This window comes from Scyliorhinus canicula, chromosome 9, assembly GCF_902713615.1.
Source record: "Scyliorhinus canicula chromosome 9, sScyCan1.1, whole genome shotgun sequence".
Classification (NCBI taxonomy): domain Eukaryota; kingdom Metazoa; phylum Chordata; class Chondrichthyes; order Carcharhiniformes; family Scyliorhinidae; genus Scyliorhinus; species Scyliorhinus canicula.
The window spans coordinates 106787964-106810419 of record NC_052154.1 but is presented as its reverse complement, the minus strand read 5'-3'; the positions used below and the strand labels follow the sequence as shown (position 1 = coordinate 106810419).

Below are 22456 nucleotides of genomic sequence, written 5' to 3'. Positions count from 1 at the left end.
GATACCATTATCAGTCATAACTGTAAATGAATGCCATGGTCCAAAGGTCCCTTTGCATGCCTTGATGACTGTTGCTGATGTGAGGTCAGTCAGTCTGACAACCTCGGGGTAGTTAGAAAAGTAGTCCACGAGGTGGACATAGTCTCGGCCCTATGCATGAAAGAGATCAATACCAACTTTGGACCATGGGGAGGACACCAGTTCATGAGACTGCAGAGTCTCCTTCGGCTGAGCCGGCTGGAACCTTTGGCACGTTGGGCAATTGAGGACTGTGTTGGCCATATCCTGACTGATGCCTGGCCAATATATTGCCTCTCGGGCCCGATGGCGACACTTTTCGACTCCCAGGTGACCCTCGTGGATTTGGCCGAGGACTAGCTCTCGCATGCTCTGTGGGATTACTATCCTGTCCAGGTTCATCAGTATGCCGTCCACTACCACTAGATCGTCCATTACATTATAGAACTGTGGGCACTGCCCCTTTTGCCAACCATCCGTGAGATGGCGCATGCCCCGCTGGAGTAAAGGATCCCTGGCCTTCACCTGACGAACCTGCACGACCCTTTCATCAGTGGCCGGAAAGTTGGATGCACAAAACTTCACCTGAGCATCTCTCTGGCAGACAAAGTCCGACTGCTCACATGGCGTGGTGATGGATCTAGAGAGTGCGTCGGCCACAATGAGCTCCTTGCCTGGGGTGCAGACCAGGTCAAAATCGTAGCGGTGGAGTTTGTGGTAGATACGTTGTAGCCGTGGTGTCATATCATTGAGGTCTTTCTGGATGATGCTCTTTTTCAATCTGAGCGTATCGTTGCTCAGTAGGTGTCATGGCTCTAGAGGCATATATGACTGGGGCCCAGGAGGAGGATTCGTCCCGCTGGAGGAGTACTTCCCCAATGCCAGCCTGGCTCACGTCGGTGGAGATCTTCGTCTCCTTGGCGGGGTCGAAAAACGCCGTACCGGGGCCTTGGTGAGTTTCGCCCTGAGCTCACGCCACTCTCGCTCATGAGCGGGGAGCCACTGGAATTCGGTGGTATTTTTAACAAGATAGCGGAGAGATGTGGTGTGTGATGCAAGGTTGGGGATAAACTTCCCAAGGAAGTTGACCATCCCTAGGAAACGGAGGACCGCCTTCTTGTCCTCCGGGGTCTTCATGGCGTTGATAGCCGACACCTTGTCTGCATCTGGCTGCACACCGAACTGTGAAATATGGTCGTCCAGGAACTTTATTTCTGCTTGACCGAACGAGCATTTGGCTCTATTGAGTCGGAGGCCATGCTCGAGGATCCTATGGAACACTCGTTTGAGGCGATCGATGTGCTACTGAGGAGTGGTGGACCAGACAATGATATCATCGACATACACTCGCACCACTTCGATGCCCTCCATCATTTGCTCCATTATTCAGTGGAACACCTCCGAGGCTGAGATGATGCCAAAGGGCATCCGGTTGTAACAGTAACGACCGAACGGGGTGTTAAATGTACACAGCTTTCTACTGGACGCATCCAGCTGCATTTGCCAAAACCCCTTGGAAGCATCCAGTTTCGTGAAAAGCTTGGCGTGAGCCATTTAGCTGGTGAGCTCTTCTCGTTTAGGTATAGGGTAATGTTCTCTCATGATGTTACGGTTCAAATCTTTGGGGTCGATACAAATGCGAAGTTCCCCTGACGGTCTTTTGACACAAACCATGGAGCTAACCCAGTCCGTGGGTTCCGTGACTTTAGAAATTACAACCTGGTCCTGGAGGTCTTGGAGCTGCTGCTTGAGGCGGTCCTTAAGGGGTGCCGGCACCCGACACTGTGCATGAACCACAGGTGTGGCACTCGGCTTCAGTAGTATCTTGTACCAGTAGGGGAGTGTGCCCATACCTTCGAAGATGCTGTGGTATTGTGCTATGATGTCATCTAATTGGGTTTGGAAGTTGACATCTGGCGAGGCCGTTGCCTCAGCGGATGACATGGTGTGAACCCGCTGCACAAGATTCAGCATTTTGCAGGCCTGAGCACCGAGCAAGGAAGCACTGTTGGTTCCTGCAATTACAAAACGCAGGGTTGCTTTTGAAGAGTGAAGGGATACCACAAGCTGGCATGAGCCACTGGCAGCAATGGCATTGCCATTGTAGAGGAGCTGGCAAGCCAGTGGAAGAATGCTTGGCTTGATGCGGATGGTATCAAGGTTGGACTTTGAAATGAGGTTCGCTGAAGTGCCGGTGTCCAGCCTCAAAAGCGTATGCGAACCTTGTTGACCGTAAGGGTGTCACACCACTCGTCGTCCGGATCAATGCTCATCACTAGGAGTTGTTTTAGCTTTTTGGCTGAAAGCATCGTATGCTTGGGGATGATGCCCATCCAGAATGGGGATGTGAGGCCCTCGGTGTCGGGATCTGGAACCATGTCAGAGTCGGAGTCTACAACGGGTTGCTGTACTGACCGGACGTTCCTGCGCTGCGGCTGGGATCGCTGTGTGTCGGGCAGTTGAGCAGATCTGCACAGGGCTGCGTAGTGGCCAAGCTTGCCACACTGGAGACAGAGTCGAGATTTCACGGGACATTGCCGCTTTAAATGGGCGGAGCCACAGTTGTTGCACATCATTGCGCCGACGTCAGGACGCTCTGTGTGCCACCGTGCATGCGTGGTGCGGTCGAACGATGTGCGCACCTGCACAGTTCGGTCGCCGCCTTGCCGTCCCCTTGGTCGTGGCACGCATGCGCAGAAACCCGGGAAAAACGTGCAAAATGGCCATCCTCATCCATACTCAGGCCCTGGATCTGTTTTACGGCCTGCATCCGCTCCGCATCGTGAGGGCCTTGCCGAGCCGTCTCTGCCGCCTAGATATGGGAGTACTGGTTATTAGCATGCTCGTGTAGGACGCAGGTCTCGATGGCGATGGTAAGGGTGATCTGCTTAACTTCAAGGAGCTGCTGGCGAAGGGGATCAGAGTGGACCCCGAAAACGATCTGGTCGTGGATAATGGAGTCGGAAGTGGAACCGTAGTTGCAGGACTGCGCGAGGATACAGAGATGGGTTAAGAAGGACTGAAAAGGTTCATCCTTACCCTGAAGCCTCTGCTGGAACACATAGCATTGAAAGCTCTCGTTGACTTTGATGTCACAGTGGCTGTCGAACTTCAGCAGAACTGTTTTAAACTTTGTCTTGTCCTCGCCTTGAGCAAAGGTGAGGGAGTTAAAGATGTGGATAACGTGGTCCCCGGCTGCAGAGAGGAAGAGAGCAATCTTCCTGGCATCCTATGCAACTTCGAGGTCGGTGGCTTCAACTGGAACTTTTGCTTAAAAATCTTCCAGTTTGCACCGTGGTTGCCGGCGATGCGTAGCGGCGGGGGAGGGCGGAAGCTGTCCATGTTACCGGATGACTAATCGCTGGTCAAAGGCAGACTATCTGAAGGGAGGTCCGTCAAACTGAAGCATGACTCATTGGTACCAGGATGTATTGGGTAAGCTGGGTCTGCGAGGACTGTGTTTACTGCACCAGTGAGAGAGACAGGCTTCCAACACTTAAAGAAATGCAACTCTATTTTATTGAACTCTTAACTATCATACATACTTTAACTGTGGGTTGACACTATGCTGCCTTGACTGGAGACCTGAGGCTAACCTGACCAGACTATCTTACTAGCACATGGTGAAAGTTCTAGTTGTTTCTCATGGGCTCTGACTGTCTCAGAGGCTGGATCCAGAGAGCACGGGAAAACTAGTGCCCTCTGGTTTTATAGTGTTCGTATCCTGTCTGGTGATTGGCTGCTGTGTTCTGTGTGTTCATTGGCCATCCTGTGTGTCAATCACTGCCTGTCTTTGTACCATCATATACCTGTGTGTATTATGACATATCCCCCTGTTTTTTTTTCACTTTTAAAAAATGTGTGTAGGTCAATAAATAGTGAGTGTGTGTGTGTGTGCGTAGGAGCCTGACTATATACAAAGTATGTGACCATATTTACATATTTACATGTGTGCATATTATGACAGGAACGGCGCAAATTTTGCTGTCGTAGAACACCATCGATACAGTCCCGGTGTCAAACACTTAGTTTCTGAAACGGAGAATTACACTGGCGTCTGGTATGTTGTCATCAATTGCTGGCTTATCTGTGTGCCGCTTTTTACATTCTAAGCTTATTTTTGGCAATTTCCTCCATTTCGCAACTGAATACTGGGTTCTGGGAGCATTTATTTGCTGGTTCAAGTCTGCTTTTGTCTCTTTTGTGAAGTGGAGCATTAAAGAGAGTGGTTAAATTATGTGAAACAGCAGGCTTGAAGGGCCTACTCTTGCTCCTATATTCTATGTTTTTATGAAAGAGAGAAGGTGCTGTTGGGAGAAGGTATCTGATGCAAAGCGGGTCACTCCCTCAACTTTCCTGTGGAAGTTAATCAGCTTCTGTGGCCACAACTGTTGCCTTAGATAATGTTCTGGGCAGTAATGTCTGTAGCTGTTGGAAGTTATTGTGGCTAAAACTTTTACACCATGGGGAATGTTCTATGCTGCAAGAGATAACATCAGTGAAATATTTCAGTATGTTGTGCACTGTTGTATCAGGGTGATCATTGAGGCTTGCTGCACCAATAGACAAGTGTACCTTACTTCATCCATGGACAGAGCAAAGTAGAATGAAGGAACAGTAGGTTTTGCCTGCATTATAAGCTTTTCAAGTGCCATAAACAGCACTGATATTGTCTCGCTTCATGCAGGTTTATCCTGTTTTGTAGAAGCAGTTGTAATCATTCTTTTTGGCTGAGATTTAACATGGAGGCAGTGGCCCTGACCACAAGCTAAAATCAGAGGTGACACCTATCGCAGTTGTGGAAGCCAAGACACTATTTTACATGGTTAGGCAGGGTCAAAGCTTCCTCCCCACATGCTACCTCACAGGGCATGATGTCCTGCCTCTTAGCTGGCAGCCTATCAGAATGTCAGCAAGTCTTCAGCCTAAGCAGCATCACTGTGTGCAGTAGCCACTTCTAGGGCAGCAGCCTGTCCCAAGCAGGAATAACGATGAAAGCCTGTGAAGCAGATAAGTGGGGTTGTTGCACCGAGGCCAGTCAGGTGAGAAGGTTAGTTCTGAAAGTAGTAATGGGAAACTGGGAGAGAGGTTAATAAAGCTGGGTAGCTTTGTCCATTGTGGCCATTCAAACAAAGGATATTTATTTTTTCACACACGTTATTCTAATTTCTTCAGTTTCATTTTTGGAAATTATCTTTTAGATTTTAAATAATATGTCTGTCATACTTAGTCATGTTGTTGATATAAACACACTCTATTTGTTTGTTTTGTTCTTTAATTGCAGCTGCAGAACACAGAAAACTAATAAAAAGAGCTTTGGATGAGATTAATTCTGTAACATGCATAAAGTTTTATTATAAACGGGGCCGTGAACGTGCCTATATATCAGTTTATTCCAAATCTGGGTAAGAGAAAATATACAGATGTGTACAGAACATGTTAATGCATATGCTTCTGAGAATTTAAAATGGTAGAAGTGTTCCTGTTGTCAGCCAGAAGGCAGAACTCATATACATCACGGGAAAATAAAACTGCACAAAGAGAATTTATTTCAGATACCCAGTGCATCAGTGCCTTCTTTCAACAGGGAACACACATATCAAATAGCAAGCCATGTGGATAAAATGGAAGGATGAATGGATTAGTGACATTATCATTTAACATGGACAAATGCAAATTAATGAGACTGTGAAAGGGATATAACAGAGGGAATCCAAACTAAATGACCAATGATTGCAAGACACAATATTGGGGAAAGATGTGAGCACAGATGATGTGAAAAATGTCTGGGTCAAGTCAACAAATACCAAGGGGCAAAAACATTCGTCGGAGTGGTCTACAGACCAACAAACTGCAGTGGTAATATTGGGAATAGCGTTAGCAGGAAATCAGAGATTCATGTGATAATAGAACATCTGTGATTATGGGTAACTTTAATCTGCATTGAGAGTGGGTAAGGCAAATTAGTCATAGTGCAATAAAGTAGGAGTTTCAGGAATGTTTATGGGATGATTTTCTGGACCAATATGTTGAGAAACCAAGAAGGGAACAGGCTATCTTAGACTGGATGTTGTGCAATGAGGAAGGATTATTTGGCAATCTAGTTGTGAGAGAATCCTTGGGGATGAGTGATCATAATATGATAGAATTCTTTATCAAGGTGGATAGTGAGGTAGTTGATTCTCAGACCAGTTTCCTGAACCTTAATAAAGGTAACTATTATGGTCTGTGGCATGAGCTGTCTATGATGGACTGGGAAACATTACTGAAAGGAAGGCCAGTGGACAGGCAATGGCAGGCATTCAAGGAACAAAAAGTTGTTCATTCCTATTTGGTACAAGAGTAGAAAGGGAACTGTGGCCAAACCATGGCTTACAAGGGAAATTAGAGGTAGTATTAGATTCAAAGAAGAGGCATATAAATTATCAAGAAAAAGCTATAGACCTGAGGATTGGGAACAGTTTAAAATTCAACAAAGGCGGACCAAGGGATTGATTATGAAGGGAAAATACAACACAAAAGCAAACTAGCGTGTACATAAAAACTTACCAATAAAAAGTTTCTATAGGTATGTAAAGAGAAAAAGATTTATAAAAACTAATGTAGGCCTGTTATTGTCATAAACGGGGGAATTCATAATGGGGAACTAGAAATGGCTGGGGAACCAAATTCGCACTTTATTCATAAGACATGAATAATGTACCAGAAGTTCTGCCAAACACAAGTTTCAGAGGAGCTGAAGGAAATTTGTATTAGTAAATTTGTTTTGGGGAAATTAATAGAATTGAAGGCGGGCAAATCTCCAGGGCCTGATAATCTTCATCCCAGGGTAGATTTAGATTTATTGTCACATGTACTGAGGTACAGCAAAAAGTATTGTTCAGCATACAGTCCAGGCAGATCATTCTATGCATTAAAAAACTTAGGATAAATGATAAATACACAATGTAAATATATAGACATATATATCAGATGAAGAATCCTGAGTATAGTGATACAACAGTAGAGAAGATGCACAGATAGAACATAGAACATAGAACGATACAGCGCAGTACAGGCCCTTCGGCCCACGATGTTGCACCGACATGGGAAGTCAAAAACTAAAGGTCATCTAACCTACACTATGCCATTAAGATCCATATGCTTATCCAATAAACTTTTAAATGCCCTCAATGTTGGCGAGTTCACTACAGTTGCAGGTAGGGCATTCCACGGCCTCACCACTCTTTGCATAAAAAACCTACCTCTGACCTCTGTCCTATATCTATTACCCCTCAATTTAAGGCTATGTCCTCTCGTGCTAGCCACCTCCATCCGCGGGAGAAGGCTCTCACTGTCCACCCTATCTAACCCTCTGATCATTTTGTATGCCTCTATTAAGTCACCTCTTAACCTTCTTCTCTCTAACGAAAACAACCTCAAGTCTATCAGCCTTTCCTTATAAGATTTTCCCTCCATACCAGGCAACATCCTGGTAAATCTCCTCTGCACCCGTTCCAAAGCTTCCACGTCCTTCCTATAATGAGGCGACCAGAACTGTATGCAATACTCCAAATGCGGCCGTACCAGAGTTTTGTACAGCTGCAACATGACCTCATGGCTCCGGAACTCAATCCCTCTACCAATAAAGGCCAACACACCATAGGCCTTCTTCACAACCCTATCAACCTGGGTGGCAACTTTCAGGGATCTTATGTACATGGACACCGAGATCCCTCTGCTCATCCACACTGCCAAGAATTTTACCATTAGCCAAATATTCCGCATTCCTGTTATTCTTTCCAAAGTGAATCACCTCACACTTCTCTACATTAAACTCCATTTGCCACCTCTCAGCCCAGCTCTGCAGCTTATCTATGTCCCTCTGTAACCTGCAACATCCTTCCGCACTGTCTACAACTCCACCGACTTTAGTGTCGTCTGCAAATTTACTCACCCAACCTTCTGCGCCCTTCTCCAGATCATTTATAAAAATGACAAACAGCAACGGCCCTAAAACAGATCCTTGTGGTACGCCACTCATAACTGAACTCCAGTCTGAACATTTCCCATCAACTACCACCCTCTGTCTTCTTTCAACTAGCCAATTTCTGATCCACATCTCTAAATCACCCTCAATCCCCAGCCTCCGTATTTTCTGCAATAGCCGACCGTGGGGAACCTTATCAAACGCTTTACTGAAATCCATATACACCACGTCAACTGCTCTACCCTCGTCTACCTGTTCAGGTATCTTTTTCCTGAGTGAATACTGACGAAAAGTATTCATTTAGTATCCTGCTTATCTCCTCAGCCTCCACACACAACTTCCCACCACTGTCCTTGACTGGCCCTACTCTTACCCTAGTCATTCTTTTATTCCTGACATACCTATAGAAAGCTTTTGGGTTTTCCTCGATCCTACCTGCCAAAGACTTTTCATGCCCCCTCCTTGCTCGTCTGAGCTCTCTCTTTAGATCTTTCCTCGCTTCCTTGTAACTATCAAGCGCCCCAACTGAAACTTCATGCCTCATCTTCACATAGGCCTCCTTCTTCCTCTTAACAAGAGATTCCACTTCTTTGGTAACCCACGGTTCCCTCGCTCGACCCCTTCCTCCCTGCCTGACTGGTACGTACTTATCAAGAACACGCAATAGCTGTTCCTTGAACAAGCTCCACATATCCAGTGTGCCCAACCCTTGCAGCCTACTTCTCCAACCTACACATCCTAAGTCATGTCTAATGGCATCATAATTGCCCTTCCCCCAGCTATAACTCTTGCCCTGCGGGGTATACTTATCCCTTTCCATCACTAACGTAAAGGTCACCGAATTGTGGTCACTGTCTCCAAAGTGCTCACCTACCTCCAGATCTAACACCTGGCCTGGTTCATTACCCAAAACCAAATCCAATGTGGCCTCGCCTCTTGTTGGCCTGTCAACATATTGTGTCAGGAAACCCTCCTGCACCCATTGTACAAAGAACAACCCATCTAATGTACTCGAACTATATCTTTTCCAGTCAATATTTGGAAAGTTAAAGTCTCCCATAACAACTACCCTGTTACTTTCGCTCTTTTCCAGAATCATCTTCGCCATCCTTTCCTCTACATCCCTAGAACTATTAGGTGGCCTATAGAAAACGCCCAACAGGGTGACCTCTCCTTTCCTGTTTCTAACCTCAGCCCATACTACCTGGGAAGAAGAGTCCCCATCTGGCATCCTTTCCGCCACCGTAATACTGTCCTTGACTAGCAGCGCCACACCGCCCCCTCTTTTGTCCCCTTCTATGAGCTTACTAAAACACCTAAACCACGGAACCTGCAACAACCATTCCTGTCCCTGCTCTATCCATGTCTCTGAAATGGCCACAACATCGAAAGTCCCAGGTACTAACCCATGCTGCCAATTCCCCTACCTTATTTCGTATACTCCTGGCATTGAAGTAGACACACTTCAAAGACACACTTCAAGATAGATCAGTTCAGTCCAGAAGAGGGTAATTCAGGAGTCTGGTAATGGCAGGGAAGAAGCTGTCTTTGAATCTATTAGTGTGTGTTCTCAGATTTTTGCATCTCCTGCCCGATGGAAGAAGTTGGAAGAGTGAGTAAGCCAGGTAGGAGGGGTCTTTGATTGTGCTGCCCGCTTTCCCAAGGTAGCAGAAGGTGTAGACAGAGTCAAAGATGGGAGGCGGGTTCACATCATGGATTGGGCTGTGTTCACGACTCTGCAGTTCCTTACTGTCTTGGGCTGAGCAGTTGCCATACCAAGCTATGATGCAACTAAATATGGTGCTTTCTATAGTACATCTGTAAAAATTGGTAAGAGTCAATGTGGACATGCCGAATTTCCTTAGTTTTCTGAGGAAGTAGAGCCGCTGTGGTGCTTTTCTGGTCATAACGCAGATGTGGGTAAACCAGGACAGATTGGTGGTGATGTGTACACCTAGGAATTTGAACCATCTCCACCTCTGTGGGCTGTTTAGCACAGGGCTAAATCGTTGGCTTTGAAAGCAGACCAAGGCAGGCCAGCAGCACGGTTCGATTCCCGTAACAGCCTCCCCGAACAGGCGCCGGAATGTGGCGACTAGGGGCTTTTCACAGTAACTTCATTTGAAGCCTACTCGTGACAATAAGCGATTTTCATTTCATTTCATTCATCTCAGGGAAATACACAAATTTAATCCCCTCCAGTGTTATTTATTATGTACTAGAACCTCTATAACTTCTGGAACCTCTGTATATCTTACATTGTGGTGGACTCAGAGAACTAACCGAGTTCTCAAAACCATTGGTATCTCCATCTGCACAAAAACAAAGACGTCGCAAAACCCATTCTCACATATGCCAAGAACCAGGCAAATTTTCGAAATTACCAGCCCATTGAGGGTCTCAGAGACCCAAGTACTCGGATAGTCAGCTAACTTTCTTCCAAATGCTCCAAATTAGAGAACTAAAACAATTGCGAGTAATAGGGCGGCACGGTGGCATAGTGGTTAGCACTGTTGCCTCATGGCACTGGGGACCCGGGTTCGATCCGGGCCACGGGTCACTGTCCAAATGGAGTTTGCACATTCTCCTCGTGTCTGCGTGGGTCTCACCCCCACAACCCAAAATGATGCGGTAGATAGGCCATGCTAAATTGCTCCTTAATTGGGGAAAGAAAATAATTGAGTACTCTAAATTTATAACGTAAACATTTGTGACTAATTTTGGACAGTGGATAATGGTCTCAACCAGAGAATTTGATCATTGAACTCAGACTAGCAATCAATGCCGGATCTAGCAAACAGCCCAAGGTACTGTCAGCCGTGCTTCAGTCGTAACAGTTCCCGTAACAGCCTCCCCGAACAGGCGCCGGAATGTGGCGACTAGGGGCTTTTCACAGTAACTTCATTTGAAGGCTACTTGTGACAATAAGCGATTTTCATTTTATTTTTTCAACACCATTAATGCAGACAGGGGTGTGTACGACAACTCGCTTCTTCGTTCTACTGACATTGAGGGTGACATTGTTGTTGTTTATTTAGATTTTCAGAAGGCTTTCGTCAAGGTCTCACAGAGCAGATTACAATGCAAAGTTAAAACGCATGGGATTGCAGGTAGCGTCTTGAGATGCATAGATAGCTGGTTAGCAGACAGGAAGCACAATCTTGGAATAAATGGGTCTTTTTTCGATTGGCAGGCAGTGACAAGTGGGGTATCGCAGGGATCTGTGCTAGGACCCCAACTGTTCACATTATGTATTACTGATTTGGACGAGGGAACTAAATGGATTGGGCAGGATTCTCCATTGCCTGACGCCGATATTGTAATTGGCGATCGGGCGCAGAATGGACTCCGACGCCCAAATTGGGGCTGACGCCAGTTTGACAGTGGTCAGCCATGCTCCGCCCCTCTGAAATGGCGTCATCGCGTCACACACCATTGCAACGGTGTTGGCACGTCATCAGCAGGCCCTCCCATGATACACTGCCCCTAATGGGCCAAGTTCCTGACGGAACGGGACACATGTGGTCTCAGCGGTCGGGAACTAGGCGTGGCGGCTGTGCACTGTGTCCAGCGCCGCCATACTCTGCCGGGATCCGTGCTGGTGGCTGGGCTGGCTTCCGCAAGGGCTGGGGGGGCTGGGGGGGGGGGGGGGGGGGGGCAGGGGTTGCCCTCTGGGGTCATGGATGGCGGATTAGGTCCATGCAAGGCCGGCGACATGTTAGAGGCTGCAACCGCTGCAAGTTGTCAGCCATGCGCATGCACGGCCAGGGACCCGGCCATTCTCCGGCCGTTTTCAACGGGGGAGCCTGGAGTTTCACCCAGTGCCGCTGCTAGTCCCTCACCAGTCCCATAATGGGTCAGGGTTTGGTGCTGATTCTTTCGTCGTAGAACTCCTTCGAATTCTCCGATGAGCCGGGTCTTAGCCACTGAAACGGAGACCCCAGCCCATTATCTCGAGTCACAGATGATACAAAGTTAGGTTGGTGGGTGAGCTGTGAGGAGGATGCAGAGATGCCACAATGGAATTTGGACAGGTTGAGTGAGTGGCCATATGCATGGCAGATGCAGTATAATGTGGAGACCTTGGTGTCATTGTGCATCAGTCGATGAAAGTAAGCGCACAGGTACAGCAAGCAGTAAAGAAGGGAAATGGTATGTTGGCTTTCATGAAAAGACAATCGGGGCACCCAACCCCTCTACTAACCCCCTGCCCACTTTTGGGAAGGTCAGCTCATCGAAGAAGTGCCTCATCCCCTTCGGCCCCGTGGGAGGTTCCGAGATATAAAGCTTGCTGTAAAAGTCCCTGAATACCTTGTTCAGTCCTGCCAGGTCTCCAACCCGGTTTCCTTCCCCGTCAGCTACCGTTCCTATTTTCCTGGCCACCTCCCTCTTCCTAAGTTGCTGTGCAAGCATTCTACTGGCTTTCTCCCCACGTTCATAAACTGCGCCCCTTTCCTTTCTAAGCTGCTCTACGGCCTTACCTGTAGATAGCACCCCAAACTCCGCCTGCAGTCTCCGTCGTTCCCTAAGTAGCTCTGCCTTCGGGGACTCCGCATATTCCCTGTCCATCCGTATAATCTCCTTAACCAGTCTGTCCATCTCCACCCTGTCTGTTCTGTCCCGAAGGGCTCAAATTAAGATCAGTTCCCCTCCCACCACCGCCTTCAGCGCCTCCCAAAGCACCGCTGCTGAGACTTCCCCTGTGTCGTTGACCTGCAGGTAGTTCTGCATGCATTTCCCCACCCTCTCATCTTCCAACAATCCCACCTCTAACCTCCATTGTGGGCGCTGGTAACTTTCTTTGCAGTACTGCAGGTCGACCCAATGTGAAGCATGGTCCGAAATAGTGATCGCCGAATGTTCTGTATCCTTCATCTCCTCCAGAAAATCCCTGCTCATAATAAAGAAGTCGATTCAAGAATAAACCTTGTAAACATGTGAATAAAATGAGAACTCCTTCCCCGTATTCCGACTGACTCTCCTTGGGTTCACCCCCCCATTTGCTACATACACCCTCTCAGTTCCCTTGCCATTGCCGGGACCCTGCCCGTTTTGGAACATCACTGGTCCAGGTCAGGATCAAGGACTGTATTAAAGTCTCCACCCATAATCAGCTTGTGCGAGTCAAAGTCGGGAATTTTCCCCAGCATATACATTCACTAGGACTACCCACACCCCCACAAGCTTACCACAGACCATGAGAAATCTGCCACCCCCATCCGCAACTGTGCTGTCCTCCTTGAATTGAACCCGTTTGTTGATCATGATTGCAATGCCTCTGGTCTTAGTGTCAAACCCTGAATGGAAGACCGGGCTAATCCAGCCCTTCCTTAATCTGATCTGGTCTGCCACTTTCAAATGTGTCTCCTGCAGCATAATTACATCCGCCTTCAGAGCCCGTAAATGCGCGAACACACGTGCTCTCTTGACTGGCCCGTTTAGCCCTCTACCGTTCCATGTGATCAGCCTGGTTGGAGGGCATCTTGTTCCTCTCCCCCCCCCACCCCGATCAACCATCCCCCTTCTTGGGCCCACCCCTAGTCTATGTGCCGTGCCTCCCCTGGCGTGCCTCCTGCCAGCTCCCTCCCCCGACCTCTTCACTGTTATCTGTGTCTGCTCCCTCCCTCGTCAGCAGATCAACTTCCCACCCCTCCCCCACCTAGCACCAAACCCCTGTAACCCGACCCCTGCCATATACTGGCTGTATGCACCCCCCCCCCCCCCCCCACCTCGCTCCCGTTGACTAGCTCACCCAGCTTGCCTGATGGCTCTCCACTCCGATGCCAACCTGTCTCCCACCTATTGTTCCCCCTCTCCCTTCCCCCTGCCCCTCAACACCACTTCCCCAGATCAGCCCTGTTCGAGCTGGGGAAAAAAGAAAATAAATGAACAAAGAACCACCACAACAATAGTGCAATTCAAGTTGTGTAAAAAGGTGGGCGCTACCAACTACCCCCTCTGAACATTAAAAGAAAAATAGCAAAAGGAACCCATAAAGCCCCCCATCACCGAATAACTTTGACTCCCGTTGTTTCCCAGCAACACTTCCATACACAAGAGGACACAAATAACAAATGAAGAGCACCCGGAATTGTGACTAAAAGGATGTGCAGAGCCAAATAACTAAACAGAAGGGAAATCTAAGAAAACATGTAAACTTCACTTAAAACACTCTAACTTCAGTCCATGGGTCCTCAGTTCAGCACCAGTCCATGTCCCTTTGCGAAGTCCATCGCGTCCTTGGGGTCCTCAAAATAATGTTGCTGTTCCTGGTACATGACCCAAAGACATGCCGGGAAAAGTAGCCCGAACTTCACCTTTTTGTACAGATCTCTTTAATTTGTCTGTATGCTGCCCTCATTCTGGCCACCTCCTGGCTCAGTTCTTGGTAGATGCGCAGAACACTGTTGTTCCATGTGCAGCTCTTTGTGTTCTTGGCCCACTGTACAACCTGCTCCTTGTCCACAAACCTGTGGAACCTGACCACCATCGCCCGCCCCTTGTGGCTGCCTTGCCTGCACTCTGTTTGCCCTGTCCAGCTCCAACGGACGCAGGAAGAAATAATCCCCCACCAGCTTCTGCAGCATGTCTGCCGCATATGCCTTGGCATCCATTCCCTCGGCCCCCTCCGGGAGGTCAATGGTTCTTAGGTTCTGCCGGCGAGACCTATTTTCCAGGTCCTCCAGCCTGTCAATAAGCCTTGTTTGTTGCTCCTTCAACTTTCTAATTTCCACGCCCGCTACCATTTGGAAATCAACCTGCTCCCCCACTACCTTCTCCAGGGCCTGGACCTTCTTATCTTGGGTGTCCAGCCTTTGGTCCAGCCGCTCAAATGCTTTCTGAAGCCGTTACAGATTATCCCGCTTCAGCGCTGCAAAACTCTCTTTCATGACCTTCAGCATGTTGTCCAGTGCTGTCTGGACCGACCATTCTGTGGTCCGTTCGTCGGCCATCTTTCGCCCCGCTTGAACTTCCACACCGCCTTTGTTCAGCCCCTTCTTCACCTGTTTTCGCTCCCTTAGAACATAGAACATAGAACAGTACAGCACAGAACAGGCCCTTCGGCCCTCAATGTTGTGCCGAGCCATGATCACCCCACTCAAACCCACGTATCCACCCTATACCCGTAACCCAACAACCCCCCCCCCCTTAACCTTACTTTTATGTTTTTCCCAAACATTGAGTGGAAACTCTTTAGATCAAATAGTTTGGATGGGGTAGTGTTTGTGCAGTGTGTCCAGGAAGCTTTTCTAACACAGTATGTAGATTGTCCGACCAGAGGGGAGGCCATATTGGATTTAGTACTTGGTAATGAACCAGGGCAGGTGATAGATTTGTTAGTGGGGGAGCATTTTGGAGGTAGTGACCACAATTCTGTGACTTTCACTTTAGTAATGGAGAGGGATAGGTGCGAGCAACAGGGCAAGGTTTATAATTGGGGGAAGGGTAAATACAATGCTGTCAGACAAGAATTGAAGTGCAGAAGTTGGGAACATAGGCTGTCAGGGAAGGACACAAGTGAAATGTGGAACTTGTTCAAGGAACAGGTACTGCGTGTCTTTGATATGTATGTCCCTGTCAGGCAGGGAAGAGATGGTCGAGTGAGGGAACCATGGTTGACAAGACAGGTTGAATGTCTTGTTAAGAGGAAGAAGGAGACTTATGTAAGGCTGAAGAAACAAGGTTCAGACAGGGCGCTGGAGGGATACAAGATAGCCAGGAGGGAACTGAAGAAAGAGATTAGGAGAGCTAAGAGAGGGCATGAAAAATCTTTGGCGGGTAGGATCAAGGAAAACCCCAAGGCCTTTTACACATATGTGAGAAATATGAGAATGACTAGAGCGAGGGTAGGTCCGATTAAGGACAGTAGCGGGAGATTGTGTATTGAGTCTGAAGAGATAGGAGAGGTCTTGAACAAGTATTTTTCTTCAGTATTTACAAACGAGAGGGGCCATATTGTTGGAGAGGAACATAGAACATAGAACAGAACATAGAACAGTACAGCACAGAACAGGCCCTTCGGCCCTCGATGTTGTGCCGAACAATGATCACCCTACTTAAACCCACGTAATCCCATAACCCAACAATCCCCCCATTAACCTTACACTACGGGCAATTTAGCATGGCCAATCCACCTAACCCGCACATCTTTGGACTGTGGGAGGAAACCGGAGCACCCGGAGGAAACCCACGCACACACGGGGAGGACGTGCAGACTCCACACAGACAGTGACCCAGCCGGGAATCGAACCTGGGACCCTGGAGCTGTGAAGCATTGATGCTAACCACCATGCTACCGTGAGGCCCCCGTGAGGACAGCGTGAAGCAGACTGATAAGCTTGAGGAGATACTTGTCAGGAAGAAAGATGTGTTGCGCGTTTTGAAAAACTTGAGGATAGACAAGTCCCCCGGGCCTGACGGGATATATCCAAGGATTCTATGGGAAGCAAGAAATGAAATTGCAGAGCCGTTGGCAATGATCTTTTCGTCCTCGCTGTCAACAGGGGTTGTACCAGAGGATTGGAGAGTGGCGAATGTCGTGCCCCTGTTCAAAAAAGGGAATAGGGATAACCCTGGGAATTACAGGCCAGTTAGTCTTACTTCGGTGGTAGGCAAAGTAATGGAAAGGGTACTGAGGGATAGGATTTCTGAGCATCTGGAAAGTCATTGCTTGATTAGGGATAGTCAGCACGGATTTGTGAGGGGTAGGTCTTGCCTTACAAGTCTTATTGAATTCTTTGAGGAGGTGACCAAGCATGTGGATGAAGGTAAAGCAGTGGATGTAGTGTACATGGATTTTAGTAAGGCATTTGATAAGGTTCCCCATGGTAGGCTTATGCAGAAAGTAAGGAGGCATGGGATAGTGGGAAATTTGGCCAGTTGGATAACAAACTGGCTAACCGATAGAAGACAGAGAGTTGTGGTGGATGGCAAATATTCAGCCTGGAGCCCAGTTATCAGTGGCGTACCGCAGGGATCAGTTCTGGGTCCTCTGCTGTTTGTGATTTTCATTAACGACTTGGATGAGGGAGTTGAAGGGTGGGTCAGTAAATTTGCAGATGATACGAAGATTGGTGGAGTTGTGGATAGTGAGGAGGGCTGTTGTCGGCTTCAAAGAGACATAGATAGAATGCAGAGCTGGGCTGAGAAGTGGCAGATGGAGTTTAACTCTGACAAGTGTGAGGTTGTCCATTTTGGAAGGACAAATCTGAATGCGGAATACAGGGTTAATGGTAGGGTTCTTGGCAATGTGGAGGAGCAGAGAGATCTTGGGGTCTATGTTCATAGTTCTTTGAAAGTTGCCACTCAAGTGGATAGAGCTGTGAAGAAGGCCTATGGTGTGCTAGCGTTCATTAGCAGAGGGATTGAATTTAAGAGCCGTGAGGTGATGATGCAGCTGTACAAAACCTTGGTCAGGCCACATTTGGAGTACTGTGTGCAGTTCTGGTCACCTCATTTTAGGAAGGATGTGGAAGCTTTGGAAAAGGTGCAAAGGAGATTTACCAGGATGTTGCCTGGAATGGAGAGTAGGTCATACGAGGAAAGGTTGAGGGTGCTAGGCCTTTTCTCATTAGAACGGAGAAGGATGAGGGGCGACTTGATAGAGGTTTATAAGATGATCAGGGGAATAGATAGAGTAGACAGTCAGAGACGTTTTCCCCGGGTGGAACACACCATTACAAGGGGACATAAATTTAAGATAAATGGTGGAAGATATAGAGGGGATGTCAGAGGTAGGTTCTTTACCCAGAGAGTAGTGGGGGCATGGAATGCACTGCCTGTGGTAGTAGTTGAGTCGGAAAAGTTAGGGACCTTCAAGCGGCTATTGGATAGGTACTTGGATTAGGGTAGAATAATGGAGTGTAGGTTAACTTCTTAAGGGCAGCACGGTAGCATTGTGGAAAGCACAATTGCTTCACAGCTCCAGGGTCCCAAGTTCGATTTCGACTTGGGTCACTGTCTGTGTGGAGTCTGCACATCCTCCCCGTGACTGCGTGGGTTTCCTCCGGGTACTCCGGTTTCCTCCCACAGTCCAAAGATGTGCAGGTTGGGTGGATTGGCCATGAAAAATTGTCCAAAATTCTATGATTAACCTAGGACAAAAGTTCGGCGCAACATCGTGGGCCGAAGGGCCTGTTCTGTGCTGTATTTCTCTATCTATCTATCTATCTATTAGGACACTACGGGCAATTTAGCATGGCCAATCCACCTAACCCGCACATCTTTGGACTGTGGGAGGAAACCGGAGCACCCGGAGGAAACCCACGCACACAGGGGGAGGACGTGCAGACTCCACACAGACAGTGACCCAGCCGGGAATCGAACCTGGGACCCTGGAGCTGTGAAGCATTCTACTCCTTAAGTCCATACAACTCTGTATGGATTCAGATCCAGAGTGCTATTGTTTTCCACTCCAGCGCTCAAAAGTTCAAAAAAGTCGGGGGAAAAGGTCTAAATGTCAGGCCGGAGCGAGAGCCACCAAATGTGCGACTTACTCCCTCATAGCTGCCACCGGAAGTCCCCGCCACAGCTTTCATTGGACGGCAGACTAAAAGACGGCACAGTAAGCCAAACCTAAGTAGCGCGATGATACCTACTCCTACAAGGATGCAACATTACTGTAAAATGGACAAAACCGCACACGTTTCTGGCTGATAATTTGCACTATGCAGGAACCCCACATGAGTGCGAGATCATAGCCCCCAAGCACAGCATAGGCCCCTTTGTTCCCAAGTCGGCACCAAGAAAGACAGGTATCAGACCCCAGCCCACAAAGCACTGAGAATTTATGTCGATGACTCCTCCACGGTCCTTGAGGGAAAAAGGATAACCGGCTGTGGTATTTATGGAGAGGACGTGCAGGGATGCGCTTTAGAAGAAATAGCTTTAAAGTTGCCTGGCCACTTAGGTTCGCAGGCAGCCGAGTTAGCAGCCATTGCTTACATTGTCCAGCACTCAGATTTGTTCCCGAGCCTTGCAGACATATATTTGGACAGTTTGTACGTCTGCAAAAGCCTAACAGAATTCCTACCCCTGTGGGAATCGAGAGGATTTATTCCGCCGACGGAAAACCTCTACCCTCAGCCCCACTGCTCAAACATATCCTTCAGACAGCTAAAGGCAGGAAATATGGCATTGTCAAAGTAAGAAGGCACCATCGTTCCTCCCCACCCGGGAATGTGAAAGCTGACGTCCCTAGCGAAGGCAGGTTCACGACATGGCCACTTTTGGCAACCCCCCGAGAGTGCCCCAGTACACACAGTTCAGGTCTCACAGACCAACATCCAAGACTTAGCCCAGGCACAAAAGGAAAACGAGACATTGAGGGAAATTTTAAAAGGAAATTTCCCAGCTCCCTACGAAAAGTTATGGAATTCTTTGATGGTCCATGAGGGAATCATTTTAAAAGATGGAATTTATCTAGTCCCCACCCAGGACAGGAATGAGGTAATTTGTAAGTTCCATGACGGACATGGACACCAAGGGATTGAATCCACCTTTGCCCACCTCAGACCCCTCTGCTGGTGGCCTGATTTGAAAACCGACGTATCCCATTACGTTGAAAACTGCTTAATTTGTGCTCAAAACAACCGCGATAGATATGCGAGAAAAGCCCAGCTACAACACACCCGCCCTGTAAATGGCCCGTGGACAAACCTTCAATTGGATTATATTGTTCCCCTCCACCCCTCCAGAAATGGATACAAGTATGTGTTAGTGGTTATGGACACATTTACGAAATGGGTCAAAGCATTCCCCTCGAGAACAAATACAGCCAAGGCCACAGCAAAGATCTTAACAGAGAAATTTTTTACGAGATGGGGACTCCCCCGTAGTATTGAGTTGGACCAAGGTTCCCACTTTATGGGCAGGGTCATGAAAAATGTGATGACGATATTTGAGCAAAAATTCCACGTTGTCTATCACCCGCAGTCCAGCGGCATTGCGGAGTGCATGAATCGGACACTAAAGGCCACACTTAGAAAAATGGTGCAGCAGCACAACACAACATGGGACACAATGTTTCCATTCGCACTGATGTTTATTAGGAACACAGTGTCGAGCTCAACAGGATATACCCCCCACACCTTCATGACTGGACGACCCATGAAGGGTACCGAATACTTGTTCGGACTTGATTTGGCCAGCCCCACAGTCACCGCCCTGACCCATGAGAAAGCAGTCCAGCACATGGTAAGACAATATTAAAGCAGCACAGCTCACTGCAGCTGTTTGACTAGGCGCTAAACAAAAGCAGAGTAAGGCCTGCTTTGATAAAACAGTACACCCGACAGAGTATACAGTCAGACAGCAAGTAATGATCACCTTATACAACCCCAGCTCATTTCTCTCCCCTAAATTTGCAGGACCCTATTCAATCTCGGACAAAATACGCCCCTCAGTTTATAAAATCACATATCTGAATGGAAAATCAGGATGGTTCCATGTAAATCAGCTGAAGGTTTATGGAATGCAGTGCAGCCACTCGCACTACTTCTCATTGGCGATGGCAGACAATGAGGACCTGCCCATGACAACCCAAGTTCCCCCTCCCCCAGCAGCAGCAGCACGTCCACAGACATGACCTTGACCACGCCCCCAGAATCGAATTTCACCCTGATGCTTGATTCGGCTGCTAGCGACAGCGACAATGACAGCACAACTGAAGCCCCTGAGAGACCCGAACAAAGGTCCAGACCTCGACCCAGATACGCTCAGACTCTTTGAAACAATTTATTTGCCCACACCGGAACCTGACCTGCCACCCGACGATAGCAACAGCCCCCTTGCAACCTCCTATGGAACATGAAACACTGGCACCGTGATAATTCCTGTTGTCTGACAAGGAATGGACCTCACATCAGCACACGTCGCGTTAGCACGCAAACTCCATGAACGAGTTTGACGCCCGGGGGATGGTGACAACTCCAAGCCTGATTCCCACCATGGTAACCCCTTTGAAAATCTTTTTGGAATGGAACCTTGAGATGTCCAGATGATGAGAGTCAGGAACCGATTTTTAGATTTACGATGGTCCTATACTCTGATGGAACCTGCCCGCTTTTATGTTTAGTTGTTCATTCTCTCTTGTACGATTTTGTGTGTCATCCTCACGGATGCTTTCTTGATACAGTCATAACTACTCTTCCGACGCCACATGGCATTTAAAGAAACAAGTTTGTCTGGAGCCCATATATTTACAAATTCTTACCGCTCTTGAAAGGTCAATCAGGTAGTGGAGTAACGGCACTTATCCCTGCCCTGCCTGGGGACCCCCTGTACATTTGGTCAGCCAAGCTCGGGTAGTGGAGCAACGGCACTGATCACCGCCCTACCCGGGGATTCCACCCATTCTTGCTCCGCCGCGGATCATACGCACCACCCCATTTGGATAATTGTTTTCAAAACTCTTTTGATGTTCTTTGTCTTCCCTGTGGTTTAAAGAATGCTTTTTGCCACAACTTTTGCCCTTTCCGGCAACCCACCGGTTGCTATCCCCCACGTACTATTTACATGTCAGAAATACTTTGTTGGAAAAGCAAGTTTGCAGAGGACAGAGAACAACAAGATTACAACCAGGCACTATGCCTGTTCCCCTAGGAAGATACGAAGATACTCAACGGTGAAGGAAAACCCGAACAAGATGAAGACGACCCTGACGATTGGCATCATGATCGCCACTGGAACAGTACAGTTGCGCGCGTTACCTACCCCCACCTCCCTCACCACACAGGCCCCGAACACGAATACCCAACACAACACCCTCAGCTTGGACACTATACCAAACATAGACCCAGCCACCGATACCCCCACATGGTGTGACAATCTCGTTAAGTGGTATTTCCTGTCATACTCAATGGAAGCCTTACTAGTGATAGCCATATTGTGCTGCGCCATCCAGACAATCAGATTGCGAAAATTGAGGTGGAGAGCCTCCCGCCCTCCAGTATATACACTTAGAGCCCCTTTCCTCAGACTCCAGCAAAGCCCCCACTCTTTCTGAACCTTTCTCTTTAATAAATTCCACGGTTGTTTTTGTTAATAAAGTTACTTCTCTGAAATGTGATGCTGCTATCAGATTTTTTTGTATTGTAAGATATGTTCTTTGATTGTTAAATAGCAGCATGAGTGTCGTCTAGTTAGTGACAGTTAGAGGTTCCCCTTTCTTTTAATGGAATTTTAAATGGTCCCTTAGAAATTTTAAGGTATGTGTTGCTTAAGGAAAATTAGGTCAATGTTTTTGACCCATAGGACAGAGTAGATTAGAACCTGTCCTTGGTTAAGGGTACATGGCATTTCAGAGAACAAAGAAGACCCGGTATTGTGATCCTTCACGCTTGGCGTTGGGGATCAAGAGGACGGAGTGTAGCCGTCTGGGATGGCCACTTACGACTAGGTGCAGAGAAACTCGCAAAGCCTAGCGGGTAAAATGGCCAAGCCAAGACTCAGGCAGGCTCAGAGCTGGAA

At 47.9% G+C, this 22456-nt stretch overlaps 1 protein-coding gene across 1 annotated transcript in view; it reads left to right on the top strand.

Annotated features, from left to right (window-relative positions):
- LOC119971594 (astacin-like metalloendopeptidase) overlaps positions 1-22456 on the top strand; it is a 639042-nt gene that overhangs the window by 254028 nt on the left and 362558 nt on the right. The window contains exon 6 of the mRNA XM_038807373.1: positions 5303-5423. Coding sequence (XP_038663301.1) covers positions 5303-5423 — 121 coding nt within the window. The remainder of the gene's footprint in view (positions 1-5302; positions 5424-22456) is intronic.